At 36.7% G+C, this 19,819-nt stretch overlaps 2 protein-coding genes across 4 annotated transcripts in view; one reads left to right on the plus strand and one right to left on the minus strand.

Moving 5' to 3' along the window:
• Positions 1 to 13,754, plus strand: part of DYNC1I2 (dynein cytoplasmic 1 intermediate chain 2) — a 29,167-nt gene extending 15,413 nt beyond the window's left edge. For both annotated transcript variants that reach the window (XM_051623263.1, XM_051623264.1), the window contains 11 exons: positions 3,166 to 3,255; positions 3,499 to 3,661; positions 3,753 to 3,852; positions 4,365 to 4,490; positions 5,484 to 5,630; positions 5,959 to 6,072; positions 6,461 to 6,594; positions 7,577 to 7,721; positions 8,535 to 8,675; positions 9,666 to 9,791; positions 10,496 to 13,754. In XM_051623263.1, the coding sequence (XP_051479223.1) occupies positions 3,166 to 3,255; positions 3,499 to 3,661; positions 3,753 to 3,852; positions 4,365 to 4,490; positions 5,484 to 5,630; positions 5,959 to 6,072; positions 6,461 to 6,594; positions 7,577 to 7,721; positions 8,535 to 8,675; positions 9,666 to 9,791; positions 10,496 to 10,609 (1,400 nt within the window). In that variant the 3' untranslated portion in view covers positions 10,610 to 13,754. The remainder of the gene's footprint in view (positions 1 to 3,165; positions 3,256 to 3,498; positions 3,662 to 3,752; positions 3,853 to 4,364; positions 4,491 to 5,483; positions 5,631 to 5,958; positions 6,073 to 6,460; positions 6,595 to 7,576; positions 7,722 to 8,534; positions 8,676 to 9,665; positions 9,792 to 10,495) is intronic.
• Positions 13,755 to 13,975: 221 nt separating this feature from the next.
• Positions 13,976 to 19,819, minus strand: part of SLC25A12 (solute carrier family 25 member 12) — a 48,757-nt gene continuing 42,913 nt past the window's right edge. For both annotated transcript variants that reach the window (XM_051623261.1, XM_051623262.1), the window contains exons 15-18: positions 17,755 to 17,893; positions 15,360 to 15,518; positions 15,100 to 15,190; positions 13,976 to 14,579 (exon numbers count right to left, since the gene is read on the minus strand). In XM_051623261.1, coding sequence (XP_051479221.1) covers positions 14,387 to 14,579; positions 15,100 to 15,190; positions 15,360 to 15,518; positions 17,755 to 17,893 — 582 coding nt within the window. In that variant the 3' untranslated portion in view covers positions 13,976 to 14,386. The remainder of the gene's footprint in view (positions 14,580 to 15,099; positions 15,191 to 15,359; positions 15,519 to 17,754; positions 17,894 to 19,819) is intronic.

The raw sequence follows: 19,819 nt of genomic DNA on the forward strand, positions 1-19,819 counted from the left end.
AAATGAATTTGGTATACTGACAATGGAAGTGGCAGTGGGTGCAGCCGGTAATGAATAAGCAGGATGAAGTTAGACAGTGCTCTTTAAGGTTTCCAAATTTACATAGATGACTCAAAATAAATGCAATGTATCACTGTGTCATGGGTTCTTGACTTAACAGTTGTGGAATTTTTTCAGCAATAATATGTCCAATCTTTCAGTGATTGCTGGGTAATATGTTACTGTTATGCCAGTTCTTTGCAAATACCAGCACCTGGTGTATTATTAAACAAATGTAAGATAAAGGAGAGACAGGAGAGTAATTAAAGCAAAAATTTCTTATCTCTTGTTGTCCAACATCTTCATGCTGCCTTTTCTGATGGTAAACTTCTGTGAGAAAGCATCCTACTTCTAGATAACAAGGTCAAAAATACGTATATGTGGGGTTTTTGTATAGTATTATTTTGTATATTTTTTTCCTTCCAGATCTCTTAAGGAGAAAGTTTGTATGACTTCTCATTCTTTAGAGAAGTTTTAGATTTATGTAGTTGCAGATGAATCACAGTAAGATGACATGTTCAATTTCAAGTCTGATACTTTGAGGATATTAAAATAAGTGCTGTATCCTGCATTTAAGTGCAGTAATATCAGCTGACTGTATGCAGTGAAAGTACTATGAAGGAATTTAGATCTCTGTATAATACATGCCATTTATGTTCCAAACATTAAAAGGCAGGAGCAATCAACTATATGATCTTTTGAATAAAATATGTAGATTAGAAGGTCACTTAGCACTAAGAGGCTGACCGTCTGCATTTGACAAGAATTTGACTCCTGTCACTGAAAATGGTACTTAGAATCAGTGTAGTATGACTAATGGGAGGTTGGGCTGAAATTTCTAATTTGGGACTTTCAAAGCTAGAATAATGTATCCAGGGTGACCCAAAACCAAGTTTCTGAATTCGAAAGCATTTAAATCTGCAAGATTGATTGGTAGGGTGAACAAGAGGGAATTTGTATCCAAGTGGCTGTAGTGTGAATATGTGGTCCTGTATTATTTGTTCTCAAAATCGTGTGTGTTAACTCATATTACATGTTTTTAATTAATCAGTGTTCACACCTGTAGAGATTTGACACTAAGAATTCCACTCTCAAGAGTTGCTACAAGTTATACAGTTTTCAGATTACTAGTCTGCTGTACATGTGACTCCATCTAGAAAGGAGCAGTGTCTTTCTGTTTCTCTGTGTGATTATTTTGCCCAAAAAAGCTTTCATTTTTTTTTTAAGTAGCACAAAAGCTGTAATTGGCATGCTTTGTAAGGAAGTGTCAATGTGCAAGAGAGTGGAGATCACTAAGAATTCTTTTACGCGTTCTTTCCCCTTTGCACCACCGCCTCCTCAGCAGGGTCACTGAGATCACTAGCTTTTCTTGAAATGGCCATTTTCACTGGCAGGTGCATTATACCCTGTATTTTCAGATTGTTTTTCCATTCTGAATGTTTGGCAGGTTGATTGCTCTGGCTGCATTGACGGAGAAAGGGCTGACAAATGCGGCTGGGCTGGCTGAAAAGACAGTGATTACTGTTTTCCTTTGTGGCTGATTGAGGCCCTTGAAAGGAAAGATTTTAACCTTCACCATTTGGTTCAAAAATATGAGCATATATTGAAATCATTCATGCCATTTATCCTAGTTCTGTAAACTTGTCAGAACATAAAAATCGCTCAATTTCAAGTAATGTAGGATTGGCATACGTCATTATCATTTTGATTAAGTTGGAGTTTGTATTATTGTGTGCATTATACAGTGTCATTTAAAGCTTTCTTTCCTGCAGGTACAGTTATATTTTTATTGCCTATACTATGGAGTTAGAAAGATTTTCAGACCTCTTTAAACCTATCACTGTGTGTGGTTTGGCAGCTGGTATGGCCTACAAGCTGTATTTTGTTTGCAGGGTAAAGGTTTGTCTGTAGACCTCCTGGAGTGCTCGTAATTGCACAGGCTTGCCATTGGGGAAAGACATGATTGGAAGCAGTCAGGCAGAAAAATGTTGTGCCATCCCATTGCCACCTCATAGCAGAGAGACAATCCTAGCAGTACCATCTGGTTGTTGCTATCTAGTCAGCTGGCCTGGCTGCTGGGACCATGGCTTGGCAGCTGGTTCCCATCCCTTGGCCACCCTCCCCCCCACCTTTTTTGTGTGTGTGTGCATATGCATGTGGATTTTTTTAACTTTTTTTTTGTTAGATAACTTTAAACATGGGTCGGGGAGATGGCTGCAACAAACAAGCTTTGTTCCTGTTGAATACTGACTCATTACTTGTGATGAGGCACATGCAGCACCTTCCTGCTGCCATCCCCTTACAAACAGATGACATAGCTGTTTAACCAACAAAAGTAATCTTTTCAGAAGCTTATTCTAGAAAATGGATGAAGAAAATCCAGGAAATGCATATTTCACAAGACTAAGTAATTTAAAGTTATTTTCTGGCTTACAGTATTCAAAGAATAAAATGTAGACTTAAAGAAAGTGCTGTAAACCTTGTCAGTATAGCCGAGCGTTAACATTTTAGGTTATTCATTGCAATTAGGGAAAACACATTTTGCTGTAAAGTTCTCATTGCCAAACATGATACAGATAATGAGACTTTCATATAGAATGACAGAAAAAATGTAATCTCCCTGCTATTATCTTTAGCAGAATTTGCCTTTCAGAATAGCAACCTGAAAGCTAATGTAAGCCATCTTCATGCCATGCAAAGACCCATTAGATTCTGATGGTTTCAGATCACAAGTAAGCAGCTGCTCTGTAGGCTATTTCAGACATTTGTTTTTTCTTTATTCTGCAGCACTAATGTGTCAGTATCTACACAACATCCAAGCACCACCTGGTTTTGTGTGGAATCATAAATGCTTGTAAAAGAGATTTCTACTTTGGATTCTTTACCATTTCATGTCTTATTTCAGTTTATACAATTATGTAATGTATTGCAACTAAAATCCAGGTGTAGACAGTGTTCCAGTGATCTTTTGGTTCAAGATAATGTTAACCTAGGGACTGCATTTTACAAATATAACCATTTTAAGCTAAATTATACCATTTTACATTACCTTATTCGAGATTAATATGGTACATTATTGTTCCTCTTTATAAACATTGACAGTCTCACCATAATCTTTCTCCTTAGATGAAGAAGATGAAGATGATGTGGTTGCACCAAAACCATTAGTTGAACCTGAGGAAGAAAAAACTTTAAAAAAAGAGGAGGAGGAAGAAGGTACAGTTCTCTTCAAGACATTGAGTGTGCTGGAAAGAAAGGCATCAACAATTTTTTTCCACTTTTCTTTCCCTTAAGTTGAAGTAGGTTTTACTTACATTTTAACAACCAGCTAGCAAAACATGAAATTAAAAAAATTTATTTAAAATTTTCCAACATGATTATAAATACTCTGTTTTTCTTTCTTGGAAAATATTTATGTAAGTATGCAGTCCAGACAGCATATGTATAATTCTTTTCCAGCTGCCCCTCATGAACTTACAGAAGAAGAAAAACAACAGATTTTGCATTCTGAAGAGTTTTTAAGTTTCTTTGACCACTCCACAAGGATTGTTGAAAGAGCCCTTTCTGAGCAAATCAACATTTTCTTTGACTACAGTGGAAGAGACTTACAAGACAAAGAAGGGTAATGTGAATGTTGAATACTTACTGTGGATGTGCAATATTTGTAATTGAAAAAGTAATCTAAGATTAATATCTGCTAATTGCCTTTACAGAGAGATTCAAGCAGGAGCAAAACTGTCCTTAAATAGGCAGTTTTTTGATGAACATTGGTCAAAGCATCGTGTTGTCACTTGTTTGGACTGGTCATCTCAGGTAAAAAATGATGTTTACATTATGCAGTTATCTTCATGAATTCTTCTAGTTCTGTGTACTTGACCCTCTTCTCTAAGTGCAATTGATCCAGGGTGTATTTCTAAATGTGTTCCTTGTGTGCTCCATAGTTCATGTAAGTATGGAGTCAAGTAAACAGAGTTTTGTATTACAAAAGAAAGTCTTTGGCATATTTGCTTCTGGTTTATAGACTACTTTGTAGAGGTAACTGTTAGCTTCACCATGAAAAAGGTCTCTTAAAAGTACTGGTTTTTACATTTAAAGGCAAGTTATGAAAGACAGAAAAAGACTCTATTGTATATGTTAATGCTGTTTTATGAGCTAAATTTGAAACAATTACAGTTTTAACTTAGTTTCTTATATATAATGTAAGGTGGCTTTTGGCTTTTTGGTGGTTTTTTAACCCTATTTTGGCAAAATAAAAGATTCTAGGATTGTCTGGACCATTAGCTAGTCATCTTGCTTACATTGAGTCTTTTTCATTGATTTTACAGTATCCAGAATTACTTGTTGCCTCTTACAACAACAATGAGGATGCACCTCATGAGCCTGATGGGGTGGCCCTTGTATGGAATATGAAGTACAAGAAAACTACCCCAGAGTATGTCTTTCACTGCCAGGTATGTTTTTTTTCTCAGGGAGGCTAAAGATTTATCGTGATGAATTCAGACGAATACCTTCCTTACGCTTGTCAACACAGTGATTTCATTGCACTGGCATTCACTTTAACCATATGTATTTGCAAACAGATGTTGATAGCTAGAGATTTCAATTTACAAACATTATTGTGTTTCAGAATTTCTGACATCATTCAGAACACAGTCTTTTTTGAGAACTCCTTAATTCAAAAACAAAAACCTTGGTTAATGATTGAAGCACAAAGAATGTTTGTATGTAAGGGAATCAAGTGGGATTGTATACTACTAGAGCTTAGTTTACTGAATAAAATGAAGATGGCCTGAGGAGATGGAGCAAGGATGAAAACTAGAAACATACATCAGCTGGAGCTTTTCTGGTAGTTTTCTGAAAGATGAAAAACATGCAAATCTCTGCCATTATGCCAAGCCTGGGATAGCCACTTTGTTTTCAAAATGCCATAATTCTGAAAAAGTACATAGTTTAATCAAAATCTAATCTTGTGTTGTCAGATTAATGTCAAAACCCAGACTGAAAGAGTAACTTTCTGGTATAAAAATGGATTTGTATGTTCTTTAAGAAAATTACCACAGAATGTGGCAAAATATTATTAAATCTTGTGTGTTGCTGGCCCTTCCCTTGCTAGCAAACTAGGCTAGGAGGAATACAAATGTACACATATGTAAGAAAAGAGGAGGAAAACTTTCTTTTCTAATACATATAAAAACTACGTTCATAAAGGATTTGTGAATCCTTACGTAATTGGACAGTGAAATAGTGTATTGATTAAATCTAGACAAAGAACTTACTCTGGTACTTGGTTCCATTTTCTTTAGTTTTGGACACAGCATCATTGAATGATTGAATGATGGTTTAGTGGTCACAGGTTGTAGGGCTGACGGTTGGTCTTGAAGGTCTTTTCCAACCTTAATGATTCTATGATAGTTTGTGTATTTTGTTTGCTTTTTTCTTTTCAGTCAGCAGTGATGTCAGCAACATTTGCAAAATTTCATCCCAATCTCGTGGTTGGTGGCACATACTCAGGCCAAATAGTGCTGTGGGATAATCGCAGCAATAAGAGAACCCCAGTGCAGAGAACTCCACTTTCAGCTGCTGCTCACACGGTAGGGGGTGAAATGTCTTCAAGCATTGTTCCCTGTTGAGATGTAGTTAACCTCTAGGAAACTCTGTCCAGTGCACTTGATTGATAATGCTTAAATGTTTATATCCATATTTTGCCAATGCTATCACTGAAGAACCAGGCTATTCATATAAATCCGAGTGTCAGAAAAAGAAATATCCAGTTTGAGGGAATACTGGTTGTACTGTACTGTGATCAATCTTCTCTGCTTTGTTAAATTGTGAAGTTGTGTATTTTTCTGTATATTAATGACACTACAATTGGTTATTACTTGGAAATCTGTTTTTCTGATAGTATTTTACATTTCTTAGCACCCAGTATACTGTGTAAATGTTGTTGGGACCCAGAATGCTCATAATTTGATTAGTATCTCAACTGATGGGAAAATATGCTCTTGGAGTCTGGACATGCTTTCCCAGCCACAGGTAAGGTGACCATATATATATGTGTGTGTATATAAAAAATCTATTCCAGATTAATCTATTGTTAAAATTTAGTTAATCTAAAAAGCCTTAATAAACATTTTCCCAACACACAGAATTATACTTAAGGTAGCTTGATAAGTATTTGATAAAATATTTCCCCAATTGTGGAATTAAATATTGCTTGTTGATCCTTTTGTATGTTTTTGTTGCACTTGTGTTAGCAACAAACACAATTTTAACAACAAATAACTTTCTTATTCCGACCCAATTCAGTACAAGCAAAATACAAAAAAAAATCAACCCATACTATTGGAAAAATCTAAATTACTTTGCATATTATAATATTTTAATGTTTTTTTAAAGTAAGTTGCTGATATTTTCACCACAGGATAGCATGGAGCTGGTTCACAAACAGTCCAAGGCAGTGGCTGTTACTTGCATGTCATTCCCTGTTGGAGATGTCAACAACTTTGTTGTTGGCAGTGAAGAAGGCTCCGTGTACACTGCGTGTCGTCATGGCAGGTAAATACAAACTTTAACTATTCAAAGGAAAAAAAAAAGTGAAAGGATAAGTCCCTTCATGCTTTACACTCCCAGAACTATTCATAGTGCATGTTGACTCCTTTGTCTTGAAAAAGTTCAAAATAGCTGTATATGAGTTCCAGTGAGCACTTCTCCCTGAGTAAGGGTAAACAGATGAAGTTGCAATATTGAATCCTTACTGTGCTGTGTTCAGTGACAGGGAGCAATCTGTGCCAGGAGGGCCAGGTAGGTCACTGTGGCTTCATTCACTGAATTGTAGCAGAGCCTTCCAAACTTTGTATCTGTTCCACTGATAATTGTACAGTAACATCACGCACAAATCTTGAATTGGCTAGCTTTTCTCATGCTGTTCAATCTATTTTGAAATTGTCTGACTGTATCTTATCAATTGCTTTCTTAAATATAATTGTGTCCAGGTTTCATCTCAAAAAAACATCTCCCTTGCTGCACAGCTTTTTGCTTCCAAAATACCCCAATTGTGTCACTTTTATGTAACATCTTTCCCATCTCTTCCTTCTTTTTGATCACTCCTGATAGGAGACAATTAGGGATACAGTGTTACTGTTTGTCTGATCTCAGTGTCTATAAGGTACATGCAACTGCTCTTAAGTCAGTGGGAGTTTTATGCTCATTCCTAAGGACTGGATTTTGTTCTTTGTATGAGTGGAAGTTTTAGCTCCTGCTTGGAGAACAACGTAGTTCAATGTGGGGACTGGTACCTCCTGAAGGAGTCTCTTTGCCCTGTGGTATATATTGGCACTTAAGGTTAGCAGAGAACACATACTGAAGTCTGATATTCAATTGTCTGGTCTTCTGTGTTCCTGTTGTGATGAAGCCTTTTGCAGTGGGTTAACATCCATACAAAGCAGCACAATCTTGTGGCTGTATTTAAATTGCATTTCTCTTTCTGCAGATGTATGGTTTCCAGATAAATTAACCTTGGTTATATATTCTAAAACAGCAAAGCTGGAATCAGTGAGATGTTTGAAGGACACCACGGACCAATCACAGGTATCAACTGTCATGCAGCAGTTGGACCTGTAGACTTCTCACATCTTTTTGTCACCTCTTCTTTTGACTGGACAGTAAAGCTTTGGACGACTAAGGTAACTTAGATAGTTAGTGGTTTTCTTTGTAGTTTTTGACACAAGGTGGTGCTATAATGTAAGCTACTTAAGAACCTTCAGTAAACTGAAGTCACATCATCTAAAGCTCTCTAGGTTCCTAGCAGCAGACCTACAAAGAGGAGACAGCTGATGAACAAAACTATAGTAAACATCATAAAGCTTTGCTTTCAGATTGTATCTCATTTGTATATTTCTGATCCATTCTGTTCATTCTTTTCCTGTTTGTTGTCAACAAAATCGTGTTGTAAAGTCAGTTGCTTCATATTATGCATAAAGCAAATGTTTTGGTTTAGTTTTGTGGAGGACTAAGACAACACCAAACTGGTGTCAATTAGGCTCCATGAGGCTCAACAACTGACACGTGTGTCCTTGCCACTACCAGAGCTACCTCTTTCTGTATTAGTCAGATGCTCTGAGGAATGCAAAGCAGAAGAAGAGTTAGAATCTCCCAGTAATAGTCTGGAGTGCTGTCACTGAATTATCACTGGCTTAATTTACAAGATTCTTAATGCATTAAGTTTACAATCTCTTGCAATATTGTGTTGCTAGCCATTGTTCTGTAGTAGCAGCCAGCAAAGAGGCTGCATGCTTTGCAAAGTGTGACTTTAATAATAGCATTAAATTTTGACTGCATTTTGCACAGGCATTTTTTAAAGTAAGTCTAAATATGAATCACTTCTTAGTTACTGCTGATGATGCTGTTGAGGAGTTCTGTATCTGCCTTACCTGTTAGCTTTGGAATTCTGAAGTGCAGAGTTAGACTATAGCATTGTTATGCTTGTTTTTTTCCAGAACAACAAACCTCTTTATTCCTTTGAAGACAATTCAGATTATGTTTATGATGTGATGTGGTCTCCAACTCATCCTGCCTTGTTTGCCTGTGTGGATGGGACAGGCAGGCTTGACCTGTGGAATCTCAACAATGATACTGAGGTGAGGCAGTAAGGTTAACTGTCAAATGTAGCTGGAAAAGTGTTTGCAAACATAGAAAAATATGTCGAGAGTTTTATCTTAGCAGTTTTGTTGGCTTTTTTTGTTGTTGTTCCTGACTATTCTCTAGTTACAGTGGTTTCTGTGTTATAGATACCATTTTTTGATTAGAGGGTTGTAACTCGAATGACTCCTCATAATGAATAACAGCAGTAATTAAACTGGCTTACCCATAACAAGATTACCACAAATCTGCCAGTGTAACACTGATCCATGTTAAAGTGATTATAGACATCCCCCAGTGTGGCCCTAGTAGTCTTCAGGTGAACAGTATGAACAAACCTGTTACCACACACCACAGTTGTTCCTATTGCCATAGCAATACTGCAGTGGAACTGTGATCTGTTTCTAAACTTGGAGAACCAAATGTTTGGGTTTCTGGTGTGAGTTGTAAATTTGATTATAGTATAAACCTTTTCTGAGACTTGTTTGAGGCAGGTGAAAGGAAAAACCAGACAGATATTCAGTACTTAAATTTCACCTACTTAAAGAACTGTTCTTTCTTCTATATGCAGTTTTAGGAACTATAGGAACATATGCCAGCTTACGGCCTCAAATTGGAAATATGTGTTTCTGGCCTTTGAATTTGACTTGCCAAAGCAGCTGATTTCATTCCTGCCCTCTGTCATAACCTTCCTTGAGATCCCAGGGCTCTAACTGATGCATGTCTATGCTTCTAGTCTTGTGACAAGACTGCAGAAGTGCTTTTTGATAGAGCTTGTTCTTTGGCCAAGGGACAGAAGATGTGTTGTTCTGGGTGTATCACTGGTGATAGCTTAAGGGCACTGAGGGTCTTTGACATCTACATACTCTGCCTCAGTAGAAATGTTGAGCACTTCTTTTGATTCAACACTGAGGGACTACATGTGTTCTGTCATCTATAGAGTATGGAATCCTTGTGCATTTTTAGCAATGTGTTTTAAATGGATGCAGGTGCCAACTGCAAGCATTACTGTGGAGGGCAATCCTGCTCTGAACCGTGTGAGATGGACACAGTCGGGGAGAGAGATTGCTGTCGGTGATTCAGAGGGACAAATAGTTATATATGACGTGGGTGAGGTATGTATACTGTGTATTGTGCAAAGTACATTGCAAAACACATTTCTTTCACTTTTACTCTTAGAAACTTGCTTTTAACATTTTCCCCCTGTGATTAGAGGAATAGGGTTTTTTACTTTCAAATTAATGTTTCCCTTTTTTGTCTATTTCAGATATTCTAGCATAGCTTCTTAGCATGCCATCTGGCAGCCAATTAAAGTAAAAACAGTATTGTAAGGCTGGTGAAATAAGATGAAAGAATTGGTTGTTTTTTTTGTAGAGACTTTAGCTTCTTTGTAACTGGCACAGCTGAATTCTGACCATAGCCTGACAAGTACTGATCAAAACATTTTGCAGCAAAGCAGTCTTGACTCGGTTCTTACAGGGAAGCTGCTGCTGTTGCAAGTATGTGTACTGCAGCGTTAGGTAACTGATTGGATCAGGATGTGGCATTAGTATTCCCCTTTGGAGGCTGTCTCTCAGGTGGAGACCTATCATAACAGCTTGTAATAGTATCATTACCTACTAAAGTACAGGATTCCCCAATTCTGTTTCTTTAATTAGTTACAGCTTTTGATGTTCAGACTGTTTTAAAAGTTAATACTAAATAAAGGTAAGATTTTCTATTGGAACCTCTTCTGAACACTCTTTAATCACTATGCTGTTCAAAATTAGCTCAGTTTTTCTTTATCAATATGTTTAAATAACATTCTCTTTATCAACAGCAAATTGCTGTTCCTCGCAGTGACGAGTGGACTCGATTTGGCCGAACCCTGGCAGAAATAAATGCTAACAGAGCTGATGCAGAAGAGGAAGCTGCAACCCGCATACCAGCGTAGATCTTTAAAAATGGGCAGCAGTGGGAGACTTGGGAGTGATTTGATGCAAATCTTAAAAGTGTAAGAATGTGTCAGTTCAAACAATAGCTTAGGGGAGGAATATATGGATTCAACCGTGGATTTTAAAATGTATTAAGATGACTGAAAATCAGATCTTGCATTGTCACTTTTTATATATAAAATTACAAGCGCATTCTTGGATTTGTGCAACTTTTAATACAGTTAACTTTGATTTTGCAAGGAAGGACTTTTGCTGAAACACTAACCTGGTGTAAATTTGCTTTGAGCTGATAAAATACCCACTTTTTAACAGTTACCTATTTCTGAACAGTAAAGGTTGTGTTTCTAAACTAAACTTTCTCTATTATACAGACTAGCCTTCATTAGGTAGTAAATCTCTGAAGCATTCTTTAATTTGAACTCTTGAAATTACCCATGGATATGCATGCATATGTTCCAAGTAAGTTTCACTGTTAATATAGCAGATAAGCCTCAGACTCTGGTAGTGGGTAATACAGTGAATAAAAATGTCTGTAGTTACAAAGTTATTTGATAATTGGACCTGAATTAAAGACATAGTCAATACCAAGTCCTTTGGTTTGAATTGGTGCATTAAAAAGTGAAACTGATTCATAAATAAATACTATATGAGCACTTGTCAGCTGTCCTGACTCCTAATCTGTGTCCCTTTAGTAGATTGAGAGTAGAAAGTTCTGGGAGCTGCTACTTTCATTTTACTACACCCATCAGAGTTGCTTTCTACTCCCAACCTCCACTTCCTATTCATGGCAATCAGCCAAAAGGAATAAGGTTACTGTTGTCAATTTTTTCTTTTCCAAAGAATAAGGAACTAGATTTTACTTCATTTCTATAGCATGATGATTTGCATTCTGTAAACTACAGACTTGCTAATAATTTTTCATATTAAGATAAATAAATATGTTTTGATTGCTTTTTTAAATTTTTTATTGAAAAGCAAAACCTCTTAATGGCCTTAAGCAGAATGGTTGGAATTTCTGTTAAAGGTTAATTTTTTTTAGTACTTCTTTTTTAGGACATTATAAAATTTTCAGTCAAGACTGGGTTTAGAGGGCCAGGGGGGAGAGTTGTGTTTCTTGTCTGTCAATTTTTTGTGGTTTTTTTTAAGGAAATATTCTGACTTGTACTAAATAGGCACTAAACCACTATTGATGCCTTTAACTTTACAACACTAGGTTTGTTTCTAGTATTCTTCATCTGCTACAAGCTTATCACTTTGTCAGAAGAGCTGTTTTATTTACTTAAAAGTAGGAAATAAGCTTATATTCCCAAATCAGTTTTATATCCAGAAGTATTTTTATTTCCTCATTTTTTGTTTAAAGGTTTTGGTTTTTTTTTAATTTCTCCTTGTCCTCAGTCCTGTTAACGAGCAGCTCATAGAGACATGGGCAGCAGTAACAGCAGTTCTGTATTTCGGAGGTTCTCTTTTTCAGTAGGTTTGAATGTTAAATGTATTTAGGCTTCCACTGGTGTTGGTTTGTCAGAAGTGACAATGCAAAGTGATGCTGTTCAGTTTGACACTTGTCTTATATGTTTTCCTCAATCTTATGACAGCAGCCATCTATTGAGAAACGTCAACTATATAAAAAACAGCCACATCATGTGATGATTTTTACCCATTAGGCACAAGAATTCTTCACAAGCAGTATGTTCTGTTGTCTTGCTGCCTTTGGTTTACTGAGATTGTATTATTTAATAATACATTTCCTTCAGACTTATTTTTTTTCAGCATTTCAGTAGGTAGGGCTTTCTTTCAATGGATTGTGGCATAAACATGTGGGTCACATGGCATTAGTTTTATGTCATTTCAACCTTGTAAACATTTTCAACAAAACTATTCTGTATTAATTCCTGCTTGTTTCCTCCCTCACCAAATAGTTGAATACAGGTTAAAAATGTTGTAAAACCTGTACCTGCAATATTAAGAGACCAACAGTGATGCTAGCTAGTCTAAATGATCATCATGGGAGCCTCACCATTCAGTTTTGGAGCTGGAAGAAATACAAATACTTTCTTGCATTGTAAAGTCTCCTAAGGCTGTGATCAAGTCAGTCAACAAGCTGTGACTAAGATTAAATGCCAGTGGGCACCTACCACTTCTGTATCTATTTAGAAAAGTGCAGAACAAAAGCATGGGAGAGAGTTCCTGGGAAGCCTGTCTCTAGAAGAGTGCACAGAACAGGTAATGCTTTAAACAGGAAAAAAACTAATAAAGACAGGAAGCCTTCTACTGGGCTTAAACATATGCATGTTGCAAAACACTGATCAAACTCCTGAGTTCAATGTATTGTAACTTCTAACTCACTAAATATTATTCAGCACCAAAATATTTTGCATCTTGCTTAGAGACGAGAATTGAAGGTGGGCTTGTCTGTGTTTTTAGTGTTCAGTTTTTAAGAAGCCATTTCTTTATAAGCTGACTAAAACTCTTCATATTGGCCTGCTGTCAGCTGAGCAAGAAAACAACAGAACCTCAGATCAGTTTATACCACTGGGATACACTGTGATCCAGGATGTTTAACTTGATAAAGATTGAAGGTTATCTTATTTCAGTAAGCAAGATTGGGACTGGAAATCCACCCATCTCTCCTCTCACTTTATGGGTAGTATAACTACTTTTCCTCTAGGACTGTAGAAATCTAGATGCCTTTATTTCCTCTGACATTTTTTGCATTTAAAAATTACACCAGATAAACTTTTGGCAGACACTTAAGCCAGAAAAAGTTAAAGGTTTTTCTCTCCTCTCATTTTACTTAGCATTCCATTCAAGGGGAAGTCTAAACCATCAGTTTTGCCCATAAAAACATAAAAGTAAGTTGGGTTTGTTGGTTTGGTTTTGGTTTTTCTCAGAATAACAATCTGTCAGTGGTAAAAAAGAGAATGCCTGCCTTTTTTTTTTTTTACAAAAATTTTCCATGCTGGAAAAAAATACTGAGTAATAAATCCTGTAAAAATTTGAGTCTGCTAATAACTGGCAAGTATTGCATTTTAAGTATGCAACCATAGAGGTAGGATCTATTACACACTTAATATTACTATGTGGTTCAAGGCAATTCCTTGTTACAAAGTAGTGCTGCAAAATAAAATACTGCATGTCCTCATGGAACTACTGTGTTCTCTTACCCTTACAAGCCAGCACATTGCATTTTGATACCTTTGCTGAAACTAGCAGTGAAATGCATTCCTTCGGAAGCTGTGTCTTGTACTGTATATTCATTAAATGGGTGCATCTGTCTTTAAAGTTTAATCTGTCATCTGTAATCTGTGGAGAAAAAAAATAACACTGGGCAACCTCTCTATAAACACAAAGAACTGAACTGACTGAAGTGTTTTTAAATATTTTATTGTCACGATTGTTAACAAAACTTCAAAACATTCTGTACATTTCAAACTATTTTGAGCTGCAATACCCATTATATAAATGTGTATAGGTGCCATGATGTCTCTGTACAAAGATGTACAATATGTACAGTAACATTAAGTGCAAGCTGTGCAAGGCAAAGTCTAGGCTACAGATTCATGCCACTGGTTCAAACAAGGCATAGAACCACAGCTTCAATCAGTTCCTTGTGTGCAAATAAACAAATGCAGGTACATATTAATATTAGAAAGGAGTAATTAGATTTGCAAGCTCAGGTCAGCTAGAACAACATGCAGCTGACTGGAAAAAATACAGTACTACTCTTGTGAACTTCTTCCACTGCATCACTTTGTTAGGTTGAAACATCTTTTCAGGATTCAGCTGCTACTTATTTTTGGGTGACCTGAGGTGGTGCCAGATGATCGAAACTTTGGAAGATACAAACCAAATTTATTTTCTATACCAGCAAATGTAGCTGTAGCAAGTCTGTATCCACCTATGTGCTCAGGGTTAACAGGAGGAAGATCTGAAATTCGAGTTTTTGGGGTAGGTTCTGATCCAGAAGGTTTGCTGTTTGAAGAAAGAACAATATTATGAAAAAAAAAAAAAGCCTTTCCTTTATTTGCAGTGTTTTCTTAAGCCTGAATAACTTTACAAAATCTAGCCTAAATACTTAGGGCTTTTGTCTGAGTATGGAAGACTGTTAAAGCACTTAATTAATGCACTCCTATGGTCAAGTAAAGTTGAATTCAGACCATGACTTAATTGGAAATCAAGGCCCCTGAATTTACATTGTTATTGATGGCTTTGTAAATTCTTCTAACTTCCAGTTACACAGTGAAAATGGACAAAATATCTTGCTACAATAGAAATAAAATTTTATGAAGCAATTTAAAGTGAACATGAAATGGTTCTTTATCTCCTCATCTGTTTAGAAGTAGCATGCTAGTTTCTCTTGGTTGTGTAAGGATGGGGGGGATTTTTTGCATACTGCAATTTTAAGTACAGATGCTCAAAGTCACTAAGTGGTGACTTTTTTTTTAACTTGACAGGTATTTTGTGCAAGCTCAAAAGCAAACATTTGACTTACAGGCCTCCAAAATCGACATAAAACCATCTCTGCAGAAGTTCATAAGTGACCAAAGTAACACCAAACTGGGGTGAAGATCTGAACACACGAGCTGTTAAATATTACAAATCATAGTGTCAAAGAAAATAATTTTTCAGGAGAGAAGATAAACATTTTTAACAAGATCTTATGTTTTTCAGAATAAAACCTTGTAAATACTCCTCTAGTTTCAGTCCTTAACAAAGGAGGGTCAGCCTTAATATTCAGAGTGCATTTCTCACCTCCAGCTCCCTTCCAAAAAGCTGAAGCGCCTTCTTCCTTCAGAATCTTCCTGAAACAGTCAACAACTCCGCTGTATGTTGTCTGGCCAGCGCGAGCTGCCACTTGCAGTCTTGTCTTGATGACATCAGCAGGGGTTACCAAAGAAGCAGCAGGCACACCTTTTAGAAGAAAACCACATCTAATTTGCACAAAGAATCTTGCAAAAGATGAAACACTTCTAACTGAAAAATACAGCTGCAAACTTTAACATTTTTTTGCAAGAACGGGACATTACCAAAACAGCAAGTTCTTACACTTGATGCTAATAGAAACTGTTGTGCTTGTTATGATCCTTTTGCGTCTCATAAATGCAAAGGCTGTAACTGATAGTAAAGAAAATAATAAACTATTAACAGCAATTGTCCACATATCCTAGGTCTGTCACTAACAGTAGTTTCAAATACATAAAAGATATTTTTAAATGCACACATATGCAATATATATGTAATAAGAGATATCCATGACAAAAATGAGTTGTGCAACCTTACTTGATTTGCTAATACTGTACAACATATTTTGATAATTACACAGATGATTGATTTGGGTACTTGAATCCTACACATCCATTTCTTAAAGGTGTTAAATCAAAAACTTACTTAAAACACCTATTCTACAGAAATACATCTGTGCTGCTGTTTGGACTGTGCTGTAGGAGAATAGATGCTTACTTCAACAGGCAAGCCATAAAAAGACTGAGGACAATGAAGGTGTTTTACAAGTCTGCTTAGTACCAACAGCGTGATATTAGCCAACAGTGATGGAAGAACAAATCTCCACTCCCAAGGCACCACTCTCGGCTTTCTAGTCAAAGGAAAGGAGAAAGTTTTCAGAAATGTACTCCACAGTATTTAACTGTGTTATCTGAGATATTTCTGAATACTTCTGAATACTGTAAAAATGTCAACCTCTTCAAAAGAGGAACCATCTTCTGACTTTAAATTTTGGTTTTTGACTTCTGCTGAAATTTTAAAATTTGTTAATACTGGATTAAAAGTTTGATAAGTCACTGATTTGGATAGGTGACCATAAACTCTGAAGTGTCACTGATCAATTCAGGAGGTTTTAAAGGAAAACAGAAGCAATGCAGTTAAGTCTAAAACCATACACTAATAGCAACTATGTGCACATTTTCCATTACAGGCAGACATGCTCAGACTGTATTCCTCCCTGCTGCACACACACAACAGGAACAGATTGATCAGGAATTTGAAATTTGCAATTCAGAAAGGAAGATTCCTCTACACACCATGAAACCAGGCCTATGAGATTTACACATATTTTTAACAGGTTTCATCACTTAGCGTGAAGCGCCCAGAAACACTAAGGAAACAAACGAAGAGAAGCTGTGAAAAACAGTAAGTTTTTCTATGAGGTACAAGTTAATAATATTTATATGGGCTTCTCTGAGTACAGTAAGCTAAATAATTTCTGGCAGCTCTGAATTACTTGAGAATAAACAGGGCTGCACATCTGTTACTAGTTTCCTAGCTGGTGTCTCCCTTCCCTCTGGCACAAAGAACCTACCCACTGGCACAGAGCTCTGTATCAAGACCCATTTGGGAAACTGCTCTTTACACACAGACAGCTCGTGATTGATGTACATGTAGTGATTCCTTATGACTGTAACAAGTGACAAAGGGTCTGTTCAGCCCAATGATGATTCCAAACTGCACAGATTCCAACACCACGTTGTTCATGGCTGAAAGGCTGCAGACACCTGGTTTCATTCTAGTGATCTAATACTCAGCAGCGCCAAATATGGCCATCTGTATCCACAATTTTAAACATCCACCGCTACAGGTCCTACATCTATTATTTTCACATCGCTCGCTATTTAGAAAAAACTTCTTTAGCACAACTGTGTGCTTCTTTACACTAAATATTTTTGAAAGCCTTAAAATATTTTACATTTCAGAGTATGATACTTCAGCTTCTTCACAAACTAATGCCTTATTTTTAGCAATTACATTTGAACAAAGTTTCCTCTCAGTTATTCAGGAATCCAAAACTAGATAGACCATTTTCTTCTTGGCTCTTGTGATATTTTATGTTCATCAAAGATTCAAATTAGCCTTCAGCTTTGAGAGCACAGTAACAAGTAAAACCCCATTGAGACAGACAGATCAAATTTGGCTACAAGTTGCTGAGCTGCATTATGCTGTTTATCCACATTATGCAAATGTAATTAGCTTCCATCAAAATTACATCACCTCCCACTAAGGATAACAGAGATAAAATTTAGATTAGATCAGATACAATGATACAGTACCCTTCCTTTATATGGGACTACTGAATGAATATTAAATAGTACTTACTAAAATAAGAAAAATACTTCTAGAAAACCTGCAAAATTACCTGCAATGGCTCCAGCCGTAAGGAGATTAAGTCCTCCCACATGGCCATCTTCATCAGCAAGCATCAGTTTACTATGAGCATAAACAGGGAAGTAGATTGCAGAAAAGGGAATGTCTCTGAGGAAACATGCTTTGGCACCCTGTCACATACAAAAGAGACATCATGCAAATAAATTTTCTAAGTAAGGTAAAAATTGATATCCAGCAAGCCACATGAGTCCAGGGAGTACCAACACTTTTGATCTACTAAGTACATAACAGAAAATAAAATGTCTGAGGGAGGAAACAAGATGTAGAGTTGAATTTGAAAAAAGAATAAAGCACATCTGAAGGAAGTTTCTAGAATGACAAAGATTCCAGGTTCACGTCTAATTTTGGTAAGCAATACATGTGACATCAGTACCTAGGATAAATACCTTTCACACGTGATGTGTCCAAATGTGATGAAGAAAGTGACAAAGGTCTGTCCTTATGTCTTGCTGACAAGAACCCACAAGCATGGAAGCAGCAAGGCAAGTCCTTGCATACCATTATTTCCACAAAACACAAAAGCATTACTAAAATATCAGTGAGGACACTTAAGACCTCCTAGAAATCTCCATTGACCGTCATCTGGTTGACTGAAGAAGCTGCACTGGAAGGCTAGCAGTAAGAGGGAGACAGCTGCAAACTGGGAGTCTTTAGTCAAGGGAAGACGCAGGAATGTACAACTAGTGGCCTATGATAATACTGCAAGGAGTAGCTCCTGGCCACAACATGGCATTAAAGAGTTCCTCAACAGAACTTTACATGCTGTAGAAACAGTGGAATCCTTGTAATAAAATATATCTAATACTCTTCTTTCAGTAACTTCAGTCATGAGTCTGTTGCCAACTAAAATAACTCCCTTATGTACAAAGCTCAAGTAACCACTTTTATGTCCAAAAAATTCATTTTTATATTCTGAAAGCATTCTGCTCCTGGCCAAAATACCCAACCAATATACCCCGAGCTGGCAGCCTTCTCGCCTGAGTCACCCAGTAGTTCTACTAGCAGACAGCACACATTACAAACCCTACGTGGCTTAAGCAAAAGACCTGATAGAAACTTGTCCCTTTGACGATTTTCACACAGATACTTCATGCTCTAAAATGAGTTCCTAGAGTTACTCACAAATGATAATGCAATTCTAAAGGACAGCAGGATTTTTAGTAAGCTCAACTGCTTAATTACTGCAAACAGAAATGGTAATTTTGTCCCATGTACCAAAACCCCTGTGATCTGTAGGAAATGAAATGGTCATGAATGTGATCTAGCGATTCAAAACAAAAGCTTCAGCTGTAAAAGTAAATTTGCACATTTTTATAGTATTATTGCAGGTCTGTGGACAAATCATGTAAAACAATGTTTTATAAGTGCACAGCTAATAAAACTGCTGAATTTACGTATTACCCCTTGCACTGGCAGAAGATACAGGAAGAAATACTCTTCCTTTTTTAAGAAAACTAATAGCTTCTGCTCCATTACACCTGATCAGTAATGATGGTAGTAAGTATAACTGCAGGGGAGGAATCTGTTGACTGGCATTCTGCTGAAGTACAATACAGTATGGGTCTTTCTTGACTGGAATTTGTTATTGACAAATCCCACCACTTAACTTCTTAAAAATCTGAATCCTACTAAACTACTGTTTCACTGACATCAAATTATTAAGACAAAGAGAATATCCTGCTGCAAAGATAACAATAGCAGTAACAGAGATTCAAAATAAACGTAAGAAATACAGGGAAAGCTAAAGAAACTCTTCACAAAACCCCACCAAATAAAATGATCAGTGCCAAAAGCCAGCAGGTCTGCAATACAGGACTCCCTGCAGCTTGGCATAAAAGCCTAAAGGATAGAATGGGGGAGTATTTTTTTGTCTCCCACTGCCATTAATATAGAAGTGGGTTTTCTTCAGTTTTCCACTGTGGGGCTGCCCTGCAGGAAGAGATTGTTTTTAAGTTAAGGATACTTTGGTTTTAACAGTTTTTGTTTCAACAATATAAAAGTTTAGCATAAAACAATGAAGCCACTCAAAGCAGAAG

Source organism: Apus apus, chromosome 6 (assembly GCF_020740795.1).
Source record: "Apus apus isolate bApuApu2 chromosome 6, bApuApu2.pri.cur, whole genome shotgun sequence".
NCBI classification, from domain to species: domain Eukaryota; kingdom Metazoa; phylum Chordata; class Aves; order Apodiformes; family Apodidae; genus Apus; species Apus apus.